Source organism: Ostrinia furnacalis, unplaced genomic scaffold (genome assembly GCF_004193835.3).
Source record: "Ostrinia furnacalis isolate ACB-3 unplaced genomic scaffold, ASM419383v2 OfSCF2450, whole genome shotgun sequence".
Lineage (NCBI taxonomy): Eukaryota > Metazoa > Arthropoda > Insecta > Lepidoptera > Crambidae > Ostrinia > Ostrinia furnacalis.
The window spans coordinates 650,698-671,433 of NW_021132689.1; the positions used below are offsets into that span (position 1 = coordinate 650,698).

The 20,736-nt window shown below is 41.9% G+C and overlaps 1 protein-coding gene across 1 annotated transcript; it reads left to right on the forward strand.

Annotated features, from left to right (window-relative positions):
- Positions 1-226: 226 nt before the first annotated feature.
- On the forward strand, positions 227-20,702 carry Fbl6 (F-box and leucine-rich repeat protein 6). Its single transcript, XM_028308611.1, has 10 exons — positions 227-1,553; positions 5,248-5,461; positions 6,385-6,541; positions 7,381-7,541; positions 8,619-8,785; positions 10,085-10,225; positions 10,653-10,817; positions 11,767-11,992; positions 13,914-14,070; positions 14,557-20,702. The coding sequence occupies exons 1-10, from the start codon at positions 741-743 to the stop codon at positions 16,346-16,348; spliced, it is 3,993 nt and encodes a 1,330-aa protein (XP_028164412.1). The 5' UTR covers positions 227-740; the 3' UTR covers positions 16,349-20,702.
- The last annotated feature ends 34 nt before the right edge of the window (positions 20,703-20,736 follow it).

Consider the following 20,736-nt stretch of genomic DNA (forward strand, 5'->3'; position numbering starts at 1 on the left):
TGTCGAGTGGTGACGTAAACTATAGATTTTGACATTATTTTATGCTTGTAAGGAGGTAATATTACTAAAAGTAAACAAAAATTAAATGCAACAGATGATTTTAATTTAGTTTAATGTTGGAATTTTTTACATGTATTCATATTTTATAGTCATAAATTAAATTTTACGTTAATCAATGTGAAAATTATATTTTTATAATTTGACGTGTAATGTAGCCGTCCCGTCAAGGCCACTTCGTTCGCGTTGAACAACTTTTTTTGTGACAATGTCTGCATCTGTTGATTAAAATTTGAAACATAATAAGCTTCTAAACAAGGTCAACAGTTTTCATCAACTCACAGTCGACAAAAATAATAAGATTCAGTGTATAATATGTCTATAGTTTCAATGATTACTCATTTTAGTTGTTACAACCAAAGGTACAAGTGCAAGTGTCCGCGAAAATGATCCGTACTTTGTTTTTCGCAATCACAACGTTACATGAACATGGATGACCTAAAATGCGAATACGTAAAGAAAAAAGATGCTTCGGACTGTCACAAAAGCTGTATAGTAAAGATATTATAATGTTTTGTGCTTCAATTAACTTCAATCATGAACACAGTTCAACTATCGCGTAATGATCGGTGATTTGTTGGATCACAAAAGTGAAAATGTGATGTGTCAAACTGATTGTTTACCTCGCGGACAGGTGAGCGGTTTGTAGAAGTGGTACGCGAGGGCGGCGGGAGGCGGGCGGCATGTCGGGTCGCACGAGTCCCGTGAACGGCGGTTACGAGGCCGCGAACGCAGAGCCTGCGATGAGGCTCACCGTCCGCAAAGACCTATTCCCCGAGGCTCGCCTGCCGAAGATAGCGCCTGACGACCCTGACGCGGCCTCCACGGAGGAAGACCTAGACACCGTGTCCTATGTCAAGCTCGAAACGGACTTCGAGCAAAGCATTGATGACATAGCCAATCAAAAACAAAAATTAGTTAATGGGCTGGTGCAATCCCCCAAACCTCGTCACAGAAAGCACAAGCAACATTCTAGACGAGATAATGAGTATTCAGTACACAACGGATGCCTTCCATCTAAAAGGAAACGGAGAAAAAACTCTTCAAGGGAATCACGCCATAAATCCCATTCGTCTAATAGTGTTATGCGTTCAAAAGTGAAAGGTGGTAAGAATTTAAATTTAGTTAGCAGCAGTGAGTGTCAGGAGGATGAGGACTGGGCCGAGAAGGAAGCGGAGGAAAGTGAAAGTTCGGAAGATGAAGTGCTCAGGTGCAGTGTAAAGTTACCATTAATCAACTTGCCCCGGCAAAGTGGCAAACCCTACAGTCATGAACTTAGTCAATTATCCACAAAAAAGAGTAAAAAGGACTCAAAAGAGAGACGGACTCATGCCGTGACGCCTTGTAGTGGTAAACCGCGTTCTATGTTGGACATTTGTAGTTCTCGTAGCAAAAAGAAATCAAAGAAGTCTGAGTGCACACCCACTTATCGAAGTCAGATAGTGGATATGAACACTATTAAAATTAAGATTAAAAGGACAAATATTAATGAAACTGTAAGTATAATTCATTTTTAATTACATTATTATGTAAATATAACATTTTGGGCATACCATTTTACAATACTCATCACATATTATCTTTTTTTTCTAATCTTCTATATTACCTACCTACTCAATAGAGACAATACCTAAAATATGTTTGTTACTTTCATTGGTACTTGATTATTATGTTAATCTCTTTATGAATGGTATATTTTTATTGAAAGATACATGAAAAGAGAGATTAAAGCAGATGACAGGGGTATGCAGTGAGGTAAATAAGCCTATCTGGCTAGTTACTTTGAAATATTTTTGTACATAGTGCGAACTCAAAATAAAATGAATTATAAAATACTGGTCTTCATGTCTACTATGATAGATGATTGATATCATTTATACCTTAACAAAATGATAGTTTTGACATTTACAAATAGTAGAAGAGAAAGCCACAATTAAATATCAATTAATGTTCACTATCATCTTTTTAATCAAGAATGGTCATAAAGATAACTCTTCAAATACTGACCTTGCTTTTTGTTCCTGTGATAAATTAAAAATAAATATTATTTTTGCTGTTAAACATTGCATGTAAAATCATGAAATTGAAAGTGAACACAATAAAAGTAAACAGTCTGACTTCTGAGCATTTTTCTTGAATTAAAGAAAGTGAAACACAAGATAATTATCTAATTATCACCTAGCTAGGCAAAATGATAGCTTGGAATGTTTGTATCAGAAAACCTTGATTAAATTATTTGTATAGTCTGAAATTATTTTTTGTGTAATCCAGTATTATGGTCATTAGATATCTCACCAAATATTGACCTTTCCCTTTTGATATACATTATACATGTACGACATTTACAATACTTTTCTTTTAAATGTAGTAAATCATGTAGTCAATAGTATACTTTAACAACAAAACAAAAAGTTTCATTTCTGAAAACAACGTAGGTAAATCCTATTACCAAAGAAAGTTAACAATAAATCTAAGACAAAAATATTTCGCTTTTATGAATAAATTATTTTTTTTCAATAGTAATATTAACAATACATTTTCAAATCCTTCTATCAATGGTCTTGATAAAATGTTAGGTTTAATTTTGTATTTGTAGCTCAGGATCTAAATGAAATAATTTTCTAGCGTAATATTTCACAGATACATTCAGTTAATTTAAAATTCATCATCACTTGTGCCTTACAGTGAAAACCATAGGGGTTAAATAAATATTATGTATCTTCTCTCTTGCAGGTTTAGGGTCACAGCCTTGTATTTTTTCCTATAGTTTAACGGTTTCTTCTCTTACTTAACTATATCAGCTATCCCAAATTTGTTATACCCTCTTGGTTTTTATTTTTATAAAAAATGGGGGTTTTTCCCCTCTGCCAACTAATAAGTAATATCTGTAATAAAGGGGTCTCTTCCCCTCTTACCCAACTAGAAGGTATAATAATCTGCTTTCCCAAAACGGTGTTCTACTAAATATCTTGGTTTTTATTTCTTTAAATAGGGGGGTATTATCCCCTCTCACTCAATCATACCTGCTATCCCAATGAGTGTTTCTCTACACCTCTTAGTTTTTATTTCTATCTTCCCTTCTCACTCAATTATACCTGTTAAACTGTTTTTGTTAGAAATGAAAATTAGTAAAGCCCAGATTAAATTATCTAAAATATAGGTAATATTTATGTCAATAAGATGGAAAATTCGATCTATTCTAACAATGTTGTCTATGCGGCATATTTTTGTCTTCCTACATAAAATCAATTTAGATATAACTTTTAAGATATTGTTCTTTTACAAAGATTAATGCATATTTATCTCATTTGAATTGTAAATTGCCTATTTTAAAATAGTAAAAATATACATCTCAAAATAAGCCTAATGACTAGTGTTCCCGGGGCCTATAGGCTTTTAGGCCTAAAATTAAGCCTATTTAGTTCTTTTTTTGGCCATGATAGACTACTAGCCTTTTAAAAGGCTACTCATTATAAAAAGCCTATAGGTTTTAAAAAAACCTGTAGGCCTAAAATAGCCTTTTAGGCTTTATTTCCGACTAAAGTCTTTTTCGAGTAGTAGGCTTATTATAAGGCTATAGCCATTATTCAGGCTATGGCTTCGTATGAATTAAACAAGTATTTTTGTATTGCATTTATTTTCTAATTAAATAAAAACGTTATACATTGTTTCCAAAATATATAATTTCTTTTTTTATATATATTTTTTTATAAAATTTAACTTAATTGTTGCTTTTTAGTTAACTAATTACTACCTTGATGTTACCACCGAAGGTAGGCAGTACATTGAGACCATATTCTTCATGTCTAGTGTAAAATAATATTCCCTACAAAATACAGGTTAACATATCGGCAACCTAAAAAGACCTTAAACCGTCAGCCCACCTTAAAAACATGAAAGAATACAACTATTGGTATATTTGTACCTATAATATTTAAATAATTATCCTCCAACTCCTAAGCATTAAGTAGTTTTACCTTCTATCATCAGCTCATCAATAATTATGAGATCATGATTAATTCCAGGAGCGAATACTTGAATAACTTAAAAAGTTTATTACGTGCCTATAACATTTGAGGGTTGCCCTCGATTTCCCTAGGATCCCATCATCAGATCCTGACTTGGTGACAATAGGACCACCTCAGAAGTGTACCTTATCGAACAAAAAAATAATTTTGAAAATTGGTCCACAAAATTGACGGAGTAATCGGTGAACATACATAGAAAAAAAACACACAGTCGAATATAACCTCTTCCTTTTTTGAAGTCGGTTAAAAATAAATAAAATAGACCTAGCCTAAAGGACTAAAAACTTTTATAGGCTTTTTAGCCTTTCAAGCCTTTTAAATATGCGCCTAGCCTACAAAAAGGCTAAAACCCTATAGTAATCGGGTGGACAAAAAAAAGGCTATGAAAAAGGCCTAGCCTAAAGGCCTAAAAGACTTTTTAGGCTTTTTTCCCGCTGTAGCCCCTAATTCATAGGCTAGCCTTAAAAAAAAGCCTAAAAGCCTATAGGCCTCGGGAACACTACTAATGACTTTTTACAGTTATGTTTAAAGTCCATAATTGTATGCAGAATTGCCCAATTCTATTGGAACATTCTATAACAATCTCTATGTTTTTAAAGTGAGATCGAAACACTCATTGCTGAAACTTAAATTAACATTTTTTTCTGTCGTAATAATCTAGTTGATGAGCTGCGAAATTCTAAGTAGGTCTTGATAAAATGTAGTTACCAGCATTTGTATATCTGTTCACATTATTTCAGTCAGGTTTCCATTGATCTGAAAAGTAAATAGGAAATCAAAAGAAGTGGGCCTCTAGACTATGGTCCGTATTACGAAACGACCATTAAAACTTGATTCAATCTCAAGCAAGAAAAAGGCACTCAATGTTTGCATACATTCTGGATGTTATGCTAAGTTTGAAACATGTTTTAAGCTGTATTTCGTAGTTTATTTTATTTCTGATTTACCTAAAGGTGAGTCTAAACTAATCACTAGCTAGAGCATTTCCTTGTAACACAATAACGAGACCCTCTATGAAATGCTATAGTATATCATCTGTCACGAAGCAAACGTCGTACATTTTACCTGTATTGTACCATTCTTAAGAACGTTTCTTTACTAGAAATGCTCTAGTATGTACTCAACAGTGCTAAATAGTCAATTGATGTTGTCTCTCTATCAGAAGTTACAGATAACAACACCAACACCAACGTCAATCGCCGATCTTGGACAGAGGAAATCCAAAAAGAAACGGGCAGCTTCGCCCGCGCCAAGCGAGAGTTCGGGCGAGGAATACGACCCCAAAGGAGACAACACTGCGAGTATGAGTGTCGCTCCTAAGGCGAAACAAGCACGACCGAAGACGCCTAAGACCCGGAAGTCCAATAATTCTAAAAGTAAGCAAACCTCCAGCTAGATTATTAGATTAAGTTAGACACTGTAAACCGAGGTTTAGACTAGCAATAAAATTTGCAGAAGTTGACTTCCGCAAGCTGTCACCACTGTGTAAATCTTGCAGAAATTGGCTTGCACAGTGGCAAACAGCTTGCAGAAGTCAACTTCTGCAAATTTTATTGCTAGTGTAAACCTCGCTTAAAAGCATTTGTCGTCTATGTTTATTGTAAGACGTACAAATCTTTTTCTAAATTTTCTTTAACTAAAATGCTGTCCTGCGAAATGAAATGAACTCAAAATGGTCTATTAATAAAGCACACAAACATACTATTAGTACCAATATCGCCAACAAGATATTGAATCGGCTTCCTCCCAGCGACCTTGAATATTCAAGGCGATACTGAAGCTAATGTAGCTGATAGCAATAATATAACTAAGAGTGCTGTCACTAGTAGTGCACAAAACTTGCATCGCATTACGTTTTTAATATTCTTGCGCGAAAAAAATTAAGCATAATTTTCATAAACATGTTGTTTTGTGAACTGACTCATGCTTTAAACTCTCCAAGCTCCAGTAATCGATGTACTGGCTATGTTCAGCGGAGGGTACTCGATAGTAACGAAAAATACATATCGACATGCCTCCACTGGCTTAGTTTGGATGTCTAGCACTTTTCTGGTCAAATGGTCGGGTGGTCGCCTCATGACGTGTCCGTACCACCGCAGACGGCTCTCCTGCAATTTAGCTGGGATAGGTCTCACTTTGAAGGTGCCTCTTATGTGTGTTCATTTCATTCATTCACATTTTTTCTAATTTCTGCTAACGTCTTACTTCGTTATCAGCCTGATAAACCTGGCACACGTGTTATTATTTGTATCTTGAATTACTACTTATGAGACTAAGGTGTATTATTTTTTATTTTTAGAAAAAAGTGAAAAGACTGAAAGAACTAGTAGAATTAGTGCTGCTGAAAGTAAAGATGCCGGGCCGCAGAGTCCGTGGGCGACGATGCCTGAAGAGGTCCTCGTGAAGATATTTGAATATGCTGTGGCTTCACAGGGAACGTTACCTAGTGTTATAAGGTAAGTGAATTAAACGAGATCTTGTTTACTTTGTTTTTGTTGCCAGACGTCCCGATTTTGGTGGGACGTCCCGATTTTTAAATCAAATTTAAATGTCCCGCGCGGGACAGGCTCTGTCCCGCTTTTGGGAGAGAGACACTCACTTCATCAGACTATTGTTTGAAACTCCATATTATTCTAAAGAATATTTTTTTATTTCGATTTTTGTTTTTTTTTCTTTTTTTATTCTAAAGACGAATTTAACGATAGAGTAAATCTGATTTAAAATATTATTTTTTTGTTAAAATACATTTTCTATGGCTACTTTTGCTATCTATTGTCAAGTAAACGTAATTTTAAGTCAAATAAAAGGATAAATATTTGAAAACCTTTGATTATATACGTTTTTTTACTATGTCCCGCTTCTGACGGAAGAGTCCCGCTATTTTCACTCAAAAAGTACCAAAGTCCCGACTTGGCGAAAAAAAAAACTGGCAACGCTGTCATTTACCCACTTAAGAAGTTAAATGCGCGTTGAGCACTATAGCTGACCCACGCTGAACTGTCCCACCAAACTCAATGACAGGGGGGCGCTACCATCGCTCAACTATATGGTTTCCAACATGGCAAAAATCTGAACCAGCGATCCGGTATTGACGGTGGCGCCCCACTGTCAATGTCATCGACAGGACAGTCCAGTATTTTGGAACTATAGTTTAAATTGACATAATAATTGAAGTGCTGCTCTCATTGTTGCCTGTTGTATATTTTTTGACATTCTATTCCTTATCGAACATGACTTGTTGTTATGCATCATTGTATTTGTTTACGTATTTAATTAATATTTTCTGTATTTTCAGATTTGGCAGAGTTTGCAAGTTATGGCATATCGTGAGTTGTAGACCAGAATTATGGAAAAGCGTGGATTTGGCACAATATACTAAGGAAAAATGTAAAACAGACTACAAATTAGTGTGGCTTCTTGAAAACAGATTGTCACAATGTCAAAGTTTAAATATAGGTAAGAATGATTTCTATTTCCTGACAATATGGTAAATGGGCGAAGAAGACATCATTGCACTCTGCTCATGAATATGAAATTAACTGAAAAACAATATTTACTCAAGCATATCAATGCAGGGAAATAATTTTAAAGTTTCATTTTATCATACAAGCGTGACCATTCTCGGTAACTCGGCAATTTCATTGGTTTTTCACTATGAACGTTTATCAAAGGATAGTATTTTAGTTATGTAAAACGGAATGGCGTAGAGTAGAATATTTTAGACGTGGATATTTTCTCAGAAGCTACGTGATATCTGGATTTTTTTTAAAGAAAGATAATGAAATTAATTAAATTACAATTTTTAAGTGTAACCTTAAGCTAAGCCATTGCAGAGTTTTAACTCTAAGGGCCTACGCTAAGACGGCGCAGACCATTGATTTTTAGTTGGCTGATAGTTGTGCCCGATTTTAAATTGTATGAAGAATCGGCCAAATCAAATCAGTGTAATGTGCGCACTTCCATACATGCCCATACTGATCAACTGCCCGACTAAACTATCGGCCGACGAAAAATCGATGGTCTGCGCCTAGGCTAAAAGTTGCGCGGGCGCGTGAGGTTTCAACACGGGAGGGGCAGGGGCATGTCGCAAGTTTGTACTAGTGGTGTAAGTAAAAAGCGGCGAGTGTCCGCCGTGGAGCGCAGGCCAGCGCCCGATGACGTCCGAAACGGGTACTCGCTTTGCGTACCCGCGCAAGTTTAGCGTGGGCCCTTACGGCGCGCGCGCACGGGTTACTTGTTAAGGCTAAGAACTCATGGCGCGATTTTCACCCGCGCCCGCGGCGGTTGCGGACCCGCAGCTTCTGTAGAATGCAGATACTTATGTAAAAACTAATGCACTCACGACGCGGTTTTCGCCCGCAGCGGGTGCGGTTGTAATCGAGTCCCGCTCGGCGGTTTTCGCCCGCGCGAAAACCGATAGACGAGCGACCATTTTGTACCAGTGACTTAGCACGCGGTGCAATTTATAATCGCGCAATTCCACAACCGCCAGGAGCGCTAAGGGACTTCTTATAAATATTCTTGTTTCCGCAGCTCAATGGAAGGTGTGCAACTTGTCGTGGGTACTGGCGTGCGTGGCGGACTACTGCCCGGCGTTGGTGGAGCTGAGCGTGGCGGGCTGGAGCCGCATGACGCCCGAGCAGCTGTTCGAGCTGGTGCAGGGCCTGCCGCAGCTGCAGCGGCTGGACCTGTCGCTGACGGTGCGTGTGCAATATCACTGTCCCCAGCTCAATGGAAGGTGTGTTAGCGAGCGTGGCGGGCTGGAGCCGCATGACGCCCGAGCAGCTGTTCGAGCTGGTGAAGGGCCTGCCGCAGCTGCAGCGGCTGGACCTGTCGCTGACGGTGCGTGTGCAATATCACTGTCCCCAGCTCAATGGAAGGTGTGCTAACGAGCGTGGCGGGCTGGAGCCGCATGACGCCCGAGCAGCTGTTCGAGCTGGTGCAGGGCCTGCCGCAGCTGCAGCGGCTGGACCTGTCGCTGACGGTGCGTGTGGTGGCGGAGGATTTTAGACTTTATGTCTCCCTGTATTTAAAGTGTAAAGTCTCTTGCTGTCTGACATCAACACCGCCATTATCGCCAATATTACACTATTTTGCCAGTCTTTAAAATGCACTTTCCGTGACGAGAGCATAGTGCCTTTCGGCGACTATACTATTCTGTCTGTCTAAAAAGTATAAAATTCCCTAAAAGTACGACCCCAATACCATTGGGCTATCCTCGTCCAAATTTCGCCATTCGCATATTGTTTCGTCAGTCTTTAAAGTGCATTTTCCCTTGCAGTCAGAGACGGGCGCCTCGAGTACGTGCCTATCGGCATCGTCCATACTATTCTGTCTTCAAGTGTCCCTTGTCGAACGACACTGATACCTTTGGCGTATTGTCAGAGTAAATACAAATGAGTAGGTCATCTTCATAGAAACTCATCGAGCGCGGTTTGTATGCGAGTGCGCCAATACGTATGCGGCGCGCACGTACACACTGACAAAAATTAGCGGGGTGTTGTATTGTCACCAAAATTATACTGTTATGTCAGTATTTAGAGTGCAGTTTCCCTTGCAGTCCTACACTGACACCATTAGCTCAAATTATACTATAATGCCTGTCCTTAAAGTTCACTTTCCCTTTCAGGCCTACACTGACACCATTAGCCTAAATTATACCATAATACCAGTCTTTAAAGTTCACTTTCTCTTGCAGTTCTACACTGTCACCATTAGCCTAAATTATACTATAATGCCTGTCCTTAAAGTTCACTTTCCCTTGCAGTCCTACACTGTCACCATTAGCCTGAAAAGGACAGGCATTATAGTATAATTATTATACTATAATGCCTGTCCTTAAAGTTCACTTTCCCTTGCAGTCCTACACTGTCACCATTAGCCTGAATTATACTATAATGCCTGTCCTTAAAGTTCACTTTCCCTTGCAGTCCCACACTGTCACCATTAGCCTAAATTATATCATAATACCAGTATTTAAAGTTCACTTTCCCTTGCAGTCTGAAACCGGCGGGTCTAGCACGTGCCTATCGGCGGCGTCGATGGCGCGGCTGGCGGAGGCGTTCGGCGCGCGGTTCACGCATCTCACGCTCGCCAATAACAAGTACACCGCGCTGCCGCAGATACTGTCTTCGGTCGCGGTGAGTGCTGCGATTTCATTGACTTTATCGATATTTCTTGTCCATTTCAATTGACTAGAGATTTATGAATCTTATTTAGAAGCATGATGGATCGACATCAAAAGATAACTAATTTTATAAAAATGAAAGTCTAAGGTGCTTATTAAGACAAAGAACGAAACTAGATTCAACTTCAAGCATAGCTTGAGGCTTTTTTTTGATTGGTTGAATTTCAATATTTACATACAATCGCAAGACCGAATAGCGAATAAATGAGATTGAAATGAATTTTGAGCGCTTATAAGTAGATCATAAGAAGCGTGTCCCTAACAGTTCTTGGTACCGTATGAGATGACACCATATTGATGCTACATCATAGTAAAGAGCAATAGTGAAAAAACTTCATAGATTTTTCTGTTCGTCTATTTATGTATAATTATTTTTTCAGGCGCACTGTTCTAACCTGGAGGTGCTGGACATATCAGGCGCGCTGGCAACGTCGCACCCCGCCGCCGTGCCCGTGGAGGCGCTGCAGAAGGGCTGCCCCAAGCTGCGCGTGTTCCGCGCCGCCAACTCGCAGCTCGTGCTCGCGCCCGCCACCACCTCGCAGCAGGTACTGTGTGACTAGCACCAGGCGCTGGACACAGCGGGCGCGCTGGCAACGTCGCACCCCGCCGCCGTGCCCGTGGAGGCGCTGCAGAAGGGCTGCCCCAAGCTGCGCGTGTTCCGCGCCGCCAACTCGCAGCTCGTGCTCGCGCCCGCCACCACCTCGCAGCAGGTACTGTGTGACGTAGCACCAGGCGCTGGACAGCGGGCGCGCTGGCAACGTCGCACCCCGCCGCCGTGCCCGTGGAGGCGCTGCAGAAGGGCTGCCCCAAGCTGCGCGTGTTCCGCGCCGCCAACTCGCAGAAGGCACTGCTGGCTTCATGTAGCTATCATGACAGCAGATTGATTATATCAATTTGATCCAGGTCTTCACTACCAGATGGCGCGCGATAACTGGTATGCACAGCCGCAGAACATAGAGATGTCGAGCAAACGTCGATTAAAATCAAGCTCTGGCATCACCAATCTTCTGTATGGATTTTACTTGTACGCAACTATAATATGTGCTAAATCACAGGAGTATGTGTGACACTGCCCGACTTCCAAATTAATTATAATGTGTGATGATTGCAGGTCACAGGTTTCTTTGAAACCTACTTCAGGCACCAGTCTCTCACAAGTGATAGGAACTACGCTAAGACTACTAGTATAAGACCTTGTATCTAAGTACGCATGTATCCTACTTTGTGAAGAGAGAAAAATAAACAATTTATTTATTTACTAGCTTTCCGCCCGCGGCTTCGCCCGCGTGGAATTTTGTCTGTCACAGAAAAACTTTATCGCGCGCGTCCCTGTTTCAAAAACCGGGATAAAAACTATCCTATGTTCTTTCCCGGGACTCAAACTATCTCTATGCCAAATTTCATCAAAATCGGTTGCGAGGTTTAAGCGGGAAAGCGTAACAGACAGACAGACAGTTACTTTCGCATTTATAATATTAGTTGGGATTATTGCAGATGGAAGCCGTCGGCTGGACGCAGTTAGAGGAGCTTTCCATCGCGGGCGAAGCGGCAGCCGAGGCGGTGGGCGTCGGCGAGTACCGGTTCAACGACGACGCGCTGTCCCGCCTCGTGCGCGCCGCCACGCGCCTGCGCCTGCTGGACCTGCGCGGCCTGCAGCGCCTCACGGACTCCGGGCTCGTGCGCGTGCCCGCCTGGGACCTGCAGCACCTGTTCCTGGGCGGTGAGTGCCCGCTGTAGCTCGTCCTCCACGACGCGCGCTGTCCCGCCTCGTGCGCGCCGCCACGCGCCTGCGCCTGCTGGACCTGCGCGGCCTGCAGCGCCTCACGGACTCCGGGCTCGTGCGCGTGCCCGCCTGGGACCTGCAGCACCTGTTCCTGGGCGGTGAGTGCCCGCTGTAGCTCGTCCTCCACGACGCGCGCTGTCCCGCCTCGTGCGCGCCGCCACGCGCCTGCGCCTGCTGGACCTGCGCGGCCTGCAGCGCCTCACGGACTCNTTCGCTGTAACTCGTCCGCCTGCACGAAGACTTTTTGTATTTAGAAATTACTAACAGTAAAAACAATAGCGCACACGATACGCCCTCTCGTGGCCGCGGCGTATGCCCGCCTGAGACTTGCAGCACCTCTTCCTGGGCGGTGAGTGCCCGCTGTAGCTCGTCCGCCTCGACGTCTCTTTGTATTTAGTAATATTACTAATAGTAGAAAAGATACGCCCTCTCGCGGCCGCGACGCGTGCCCACCTGAGACCTGCAGCACCTGTTCCTGGGCGGTGAGTGCCCGCGTTGTAGCTCGTCCGCCTCGACATCCCTTTGTATTTAGAAATTACTAATAGAAAAAATAGCGCACAAGATACGCCCTCTCGCGGCCGCGACGCGTTCCCTTCTGAGACTTGCAGCACCTGTTCCTGGGCGGTGAGTGCCCGCTGTAGCTCGTCCGCCTCGACGTCTCTTTGTATTTAGTAATATTACTAATAGTAGAAAAGATACGCCCTCTCGCGTCCGCGACGCATGCATTTCTGAGACTTGCAGCACCTGTTCCTGGGCGGTGAGTGCCCGCACTGTGGCTCGTCCGCCTCCACGACAATAGTCCCTTTGTATTTAGTAATTACTAACAGTAGAAAAGATACGTCTTCTCGCGGCCGCGACGCATGTCTTTCTGAGACCTGCAGCACCTGTTCCTGGGCGGTGAGTGCCCGCACTGTGGCTCGTCCGCCTCCACGACAATAGTCCCTTTGTATTTAGTAATTACTAACAGTAGAAAAGATACGTCTTCTCGCGGCCGCGACGCATGTCTTTCTGAGACACGCAGCACCTGTTCCTGGGCGGTGAGTGCCCGCACTGTGGCTCGTCCGCCTCCACGACAATAGTCCCTTTGTATTTAGTAATTACTAACAGTAGAAAAGATACGCCCTCTCGCGTCCGCGACGCATGCATTTCTGAGACTTGCAGCACCTGTTCGTGGCCCGCGCTGTAACTCGTCCGCCTGCACGAAGACTTTTTGTATTTAGAAATTACTAACAGTAAAAACAATAGCGCACACGATACGCCCTCTCGTGGCCGCGGCGTATGCCCGCCTGAGACTTGCAGCACCTCTTCCTGGGCGGTGAGTGGCCCGCACTGTAGCTTACTTACTGTAGCTTTACTGCACATATTTAGTAATTACTAACGGTAGAAAAAATTGCGCACAAAGTACGCCCTCTCGTGGCCGCGACGCGTGCCCTTCTGAGACTTGCAGCACCTTTTCCTGGGCGGTGAGTGGTCCGCCTCCACGACGACAGTCTCTTTGTATTTAGAAATTACCAATAGAAAAAATAGCGCACAAGATACGACCTCTCGCGGACGCGGTGCCTCACCGATTCACAAGGCAACGATACAATTACGACCCCCGCAACTTTTTATAGGAATCGAAATCACCAGCTGTATTAGGGACGACAGCCACAGTTTCGTCAACGTCGCCGGCTCGATCGTCCCTATTGTGAATGAGATAAGGCTCACACGACGCATACGAGCCGATCACTGTGCCATGCTTTAATGTAAAAGATCCTGAGCTCTCTGGCACATGGTGTCGTGCTTTCCACCTAAAACATACACTTGTACCAGCTGCTTTCAGAGTTTTTTTTTAACATTATTTCTTCTTTATCCTCAGGTTGCAACGTCACACGCCAGAGCAACGCGTGCTTAGAGCTGATCTGCGAGAAGTGGTCCCACAGCCTGTTGGAACTGGACTTATCGTGGGCGTCTGCCGCGAGGGTCCTGGATGACGCCGTCTCGGCGCTGGCGGACTCACCTAATAGCAAGCTAAGGTATGACCTTGTGAGCTAAAGCCCGGTCTCTGAGCACGTAGAATTTTGTCCAATGACCCCAACCTACACATCCTTATCGCTCGCGCGTAATTATGTTGCTGTTGCGCTCGCACACTCACTGCGGGCGCCCGTCGCACAGTCGCGACAGCAATATAATTACGCGCGAGCGATAAGGATGGATAGCTTGGGGTCATTGGACAAAATTCTACGTGATCGGCGACCAGATTATAGTGATATACCTACATATTTCAGCAATATTTCGGCAACCCTAAAACATAGACAGAATACGCTTCGATTTGAAGTGCCTTATCTTGACCTCGAGTGTGTGCTCTTTTGGGCTTTTGAAATGATAGTTTTGTAAATAAATAATGTCACCCCTCTCGTGCCCCTACCATACCTCAGGCACTGATTGAGTTAAGCCCTGACCTATAGGTTATTATGTCGTATCAGATATTTTTCTACATTTTTGTATTTAATTTGTTTCAGAATACTCAATCTATGTGGATCATCAGTATCCTTGGAACCAGTAAAGAAAGTGTTACTACGATGTCCCCACATAGAGTCCATCAATCTCAGCTCGTGTCGCGCACTTCCCAGGGGCATGAAGCGTCTGTACACGGGAAAAGAACTTCAGGACCTCAAAGACAGCTTAGACCCAGAAAAGGCGAAAACCAAAGAAAATGAATCTAAGGAAAAGACCAAGAAAAATACAAACAAAACAGAGGCTGACTCTAAAACCGCTGCAGAAAGAACGCCAAAGCAAGAAGTTTCCGATAGCTCTGGAGATAAATCAGAAGCGAAGCCTCAAGAGAAATCATCAGATTCCCTTTTCCAGGAGCCTAAGAGTGTCTCTGAACCGGGAAGTCACAGGCAAACGTTGACAGACGCCGGGCGTAAGACGTCTCCTGATAGCAAAACCGATACATCTTCCAACAAAACTCCCGAAAACAGAGCTTCCATGTCGGACACCAAACGCGTGAAGGGCGACACAACTCCTAAACTGTTAAGTCCAATGGCTCAACTGAGACCCGACTCCTCCTCCACACCCAGGTCCGAACAAACTAAAGGGGACATGGGCAGTCCTCACTTCAGCCCCGTTCCCAAACCCGACAGTCAGGTGCAGAACAGTCCCGAAGTACATCCCGAATCGATCAAAAGCAACTCCTGGAGTTTGGGTCAGTTCAAAACTACACCCACTCACAAGTCCGAAGCCAGCCCCCTGAACAGAATAGAGAGCCACAACAAACTGAAACACGGCAAATTCATCGAACAATGCAGCCCCACCACGTCGCTGGACAACAAGCCGAGCCCCGAGACCCTCGGCGTGAAGCAGGACATCAAGACGCCCAACAGCTGGAGCTACGGCAGCCCGATGCCGCGCCAGGAGGCGCAGTTCGCCTCGCAGCGCAGCCCCTACTCGGCCCAGCCCAGCCCGGCGCAGCCCAGCCCCTACTCCACGCAACCGAGTCCCTACTCCACGCAGCCCAGCCCCTACTCCTCGCAGCCCAGCCCGTACTCGGCCCAGCCGAGCCCCGACACGAGCCAGATCGTCAAGCCGGAGCTGCCGAAGGCCGGCGCCTGGAACACCGGCGGCTACAGCCCGATGCCGAAGCACCACGCGCCCTTCTCGCCGCACCCGTCCACGCACGCCAGCCCCGACGCCGGGCCCGGCGCCAAGGACCCGCGCGGGCCCGGCCGCACGCCCGGCCAGTACAGCCCCATGTCGCGCCAGGACCGCCTGCACCCCGGGCCCTACTCGCCGCGCCCCGACGCCTACACCAAGCGCAGCCCCGGCGTGGCCGGCGGCTACAGCCCCATGCTGCGCGCCGACTGCCAGCTCGCCAGCCCCGACCAGCCGCCGCGACCGCCCCGCGCCGACTACCGCGCGGCCAAGGCGCCCGAGCTCGCGCCCGCGCCGCCCGACGTCGCCTGGGGCATGGACCGCTTCGGCCAGCTGCCGGGCGCGCCGCCGACCAGCATCGAGTCGCTCGTGTGGGGCGCCGGCTTCGAGCAGGCGCCCGCGCGGGAGCCGGCGCCGGCGCCGCTGAGCACGCCGCCGCAGTGGGGCGGGCTGCCGGGCTTCGAGGCGGGCGCGCGGCGGGCGGCCGACCCGTGGGCGCTGGGCCACTTCCGCGTGGAGCCGCCGACGCCGTCGCAGCACACGTTCGTGGAGCAGAGCGTGTCGTTCGACGCGCTGAGCGGGCACGTGGGCCACGCGGCGCACGCGCTGTCCAGTTTTTTAGACGAGGCCTTCGCCGAGTCGTCGCGTGTGGACTGACGCTCCCGCGAGTGCCGCGCCCGCCGCCCGCGGTCGCGTGACGCCGGCGGCGGGTGACGTCGAACGTTTCTCTCGTGCGAGTTTGTAAATAAGATTTATTAGTTAGGCGTAAGAGTGACGAAGCTGTGACAGTGCGGTCGAGTTATTTTGCAATCCATAGTCTATGAGAGGATACGTGATGAGAGCAAATTATATAGAGTTAGTGAATTCATCGATGAACTTAGATATTGTTGAATTATACTCATGAGTTAGATTTTAGAATGCGTCTTTATTTATATGCCAAAATCTGTTAATATCATCAACTGAGGCCAAAATATATTTAATTCAATTTATTTGTTGAACTTGAAACATTTAGCTGCTGTATTTATTTAGGACTTCCCGTTGGGGAGACGTGAAGATTTATAAGTTTCATGAACTACAATAAAATTAAACATTCCTTTACATTTATTCAACTTTGGTTTGACATGACATTTAGGTTTAAAAAATATCGCAAAAATCAAGATTGTTTATAAACTTTGTTAGTGGCTTTAGATAGTGTTGTTATATTTGGGCGATGCTTTAACTATAGCACATAACTTTATTCACGGCAACTTTAAGCAGCTACCTAATTTTAAGCTGCTTTATGCATTCACTGTAACAGTTGTGTCTTCGTTAAGTGATTGTTACTAAAATAATAAGTATAATAAATGTTCTGTTCTCTGGTCATTAGGTTCTGGATGTCATTAGTGTTGTAAACATCTGATTATGAAAAAGCAATATCTTGGTCTAAAGTTATGAGATTGCTTCAGCCTTAGAATATTTAATTGCAGTGCTAGGCTAGCCTGTTTATTCCAAGTAGGCAATATTCTCCGAATGTTGCCATATTGATTAGGAAAGTACCCTTCCTATTCATAAATAAGTTTAAATCAACTAACCACACATTATGTTATGTTAAATCAAACACCACTTACATAAATATCTTCTAAATATTTCAATGAACAGATGTTTTAGACTAATGCATTTATTAGATTAGCAGTTCATTTTTTTATTTTATTTTTTCTTATGGTGTTAGTGTAATTATTTATCTATCATGGTTATCATATTTATTATTCCATACTGAGAAAGAATAGTGCAATGCACTTCACTTCATTGGAGTATATTAATTTATTTATATTTTTTTACTTAAATATTTTATTACGATATTTTTATTGTAGTTCTTTGCGTATTAAGTCCCCTAAAATGTTGGAAACGTTATAAAAATGGCAAATGGTGGATAAATTATATCTAAGGCTGTTGCAAATGCTTACTCTCTTGACAACTATTAAGTAATTTGCTTTTTAATGTTCAGAAAAATTGTAATTTTAAGACTTAGTCACAAAATCTGCATATCTTTCTTGTTCCATTTGATTACACAACTTTAATTTAACTAGAGAACAATATTAACGGTTTGCTTTTCATTAATTAATATTTCATATACTTTGTTAGAAATTTCACATGTAAAAATCATAAAATTGCCTTGTCTTTCTTTTTATAACACTTACATGATAATATCTTAACCAATGAAGTTTGTGGTTGTTGGGAGTGCTGACTGAGATGTCATACCTGATTTGAAAGCGAATGTGTTCATGAAATCACGTTGTTTGATCAATTCTGTTTCCATTTTAAATATAGTCAATTGCAAATAGTTACAAATGTTATTTGTCGGTGGCATTGCGGAGTCACAAGAGAATAATAATTATGAATCGGTACAGATGTTGTAAAAATTATGAGATGTTGATTATTCTGGGCTGTTGACGTGTTGCTCGTTGGAGCTATGTCAATCGAGTTGTTTTATGGTCTACGTCCTTGTTGTTATGGTGTAACTCCGAAAGAACTATTTTAAGTTACATAAGGTCACTTTTTCTCGAAGTTAGCTTATCGCAGATCAAATAATACCATTACATAATTCGTCTCTCAATTCTATTGATAGGACTTTTAGTTAATTACTAAACTTAGGATGATGCTAGTGCACTACCTACTATGAACACGAATATTAAATAGGTAACATGATGAATGGCTCAGTTTTGAATTTAAATCAACTAATTGAAGCAATTACAAATCATGCATTTAGTATTCAAAAATCTATTTCATTGAATTGATTGCCATGTATTAGCAATAAAAAGTATAATTTATAATTATAAGAGTTAAAAAATATAATTCAAAAATGTTTATTATGTTTTGAGCTTGCAAATATTTACCATTTACGATCTTCTTTTTTTATTTAAAAGAATTTATACTTCTGATCGTTTTAGTGCTTTTTTACCATTGCTTCATAACAAATTAATTTGTTTCTTAACCGCTCATGTTAGAAGAAAGTATCCATCTGTTATTTGTAAAGTATATTTTTTAATAATATACAACGTGTAATAGAAGTAATGCAAAATCTCAATCACTATGTGTTCATGCGTCCCCGTGGGCCTAGTTCTACTGGTAGTATCACGGGTAATTTAGTTTTTCGGCGGCACAACTACTAATATAAAAACCACTATTAGTAGGACCACTGTTTTTCCATGGTTCTATAAGATGGGTCTGAGCAGTAATACCACGGGCAACGCACGACCGAAATACCCCTGGATTAGCTGTTGATTAGATTGAGACATCGACCGAGTTAACTGTCAAAGCTTAGCCAGTATTTACTTACTGCACTTTATGATGTTTTACTCTCCATAGCATACAACTTTTCATTTGCATAACGTTTAAATACGATTACGAGATACCATTGAATGATTCATTCACAATGAATTTTAAAGTACATAGTGTAATCGATTCCTACTCTCGATTCTAAACCAATTTCAATGTATGCATTCATTCAATTACACGTTTTATTTGAGCGCTAGTGTTGAGATTTTTGGCAATTAATACTTCAATATAGTATTGGGTCTAAAACAATAGTTGGGTACCTACTTCAGGTAACTATAAAAATGTCTTTTGGTCTCTGGAATTGACACATAGTAGGGCTGTGCCTAAAACTCAGATTTGGAAGTTCTAAAAACATATAAGCAACACAAATGAGGAATCTCTATGTCAAAATTATTTTCTGTATGCATAAATAATATTTTGAATCACACAATATTTGGCACAATTACTTTTTAGTTTTAATCTTACCCAAAACTTAAAAATTGGCGGTATAATTTAGTTATAATTTTGTGTTCAATCATTTTGTTTAGAATTTTCTTTTTTGAGATCGTTTTATTAACTAGCCTTTAACGCATATTTTTCCACATGAAACTGTAATAATTATCATTCTTTGTGAGAGCTTATGACCGAATGCTTAAACAAGTTAGAATAACATCGAATAAATTTCTATTTGATATCGATTATAGATTTGCCCTTGATTCTTTCAATTTCAATATTTAGACCAACCACAGGTTAGGGTCAATTTTGAGACTCGCTTGAAAATACGGGCCCACTAACTCATGTAGACGATTTTTTTTTTTCTTAAAATGAATTGCGTTAACTGATCCTTTATTATTATTATCGCCAGCATTTGGCCTTAAGCCCTCACTGCAGTGTTTATCTTATGTAATGTTTATTAAAATAAATGTATTTATGGTTTGTATATGAAATTTTAAATGCCGTCACACCAAATTATTGGATGCGCCACCGCCTGATCTAGATTTCCTGCTGGGTCCCATTCAAATTAAATTGAAAGTCCTTCTTTTTACTTTAAGTGATGCTGTTTACTTGTCCCCTTTAAAATAGTTGAATAGTTGAGACAAGTAATGATTTGCCCTCTTCATTGTTTGTTAATGGAATTCATATATTATTATTATAATACTTATATAGAAATTGCGCAAAGTTGACTACAGTAATTTTCAACTACAACTGTGTTGCTATAACTAATATTCCCAGTGTAGATTTTGCGAAAGCCAATTTCATAAATGCCATTCATATAAATATACCATGCTTCAACTTTCCACAACGCTTAGGGTGTTTGTTTTTGTAAGCTATGCATATTTTCAAACTTTGATAAGCCAAGTACAAAGTGCTTTGTATAAATTAATGTTACATAGGTACTTCACGTTGTATTTGAAGAGACCCGAGAAAACCACCAAATATTGTTTCCAAGACCTGCATTAGCCTTATAAAATTGCCTAATGTGTTACTGAAGAGAATATTTTATAGTTTTATTAACTTATTACAAAATGAAGTATATCTACTATACATAGAATGTATAAATTAAATATAATATTAGGTGAATATTATGTTAAATAATCGTGTACCATAGTATGTATAAAATAAAGTTGACTAATTACTGTAAGTTCTGTTATGTAGAGATTTTTGTTTGTAATATTGTTACACTTGCATGGACTTCTCACAGGTGGTCCAATTTTTATAATCTAACCAATAAAATATCGATGTGGTTGTAC

Excerpts from the sequence above, each read along its gene's own strand:
- Fbl6 (XM_028308611.1), top strand. The coding sequence starts at position 741 with ATGTCGGGTCGCACGAGTCCCGTGAACGGCGGTTACGAGGCCGCGAAC. Across the intron at positions 6,542-7,380 it reads ACGTTACCTAGTGTTATAAG|ATTTGGCAGAGTTTGCAAGT; the intron begins GTAAGTGAATTA and ends CTGTATTTTCAG. Across the intron at positions 7,542-8,618 it reads ATGTCAAAGTTTAAATATAG|CTCAATGGAAGGTGTGCAAC; the intron begins GTAAGAATGATT and ends TTGTTTCCGCAG.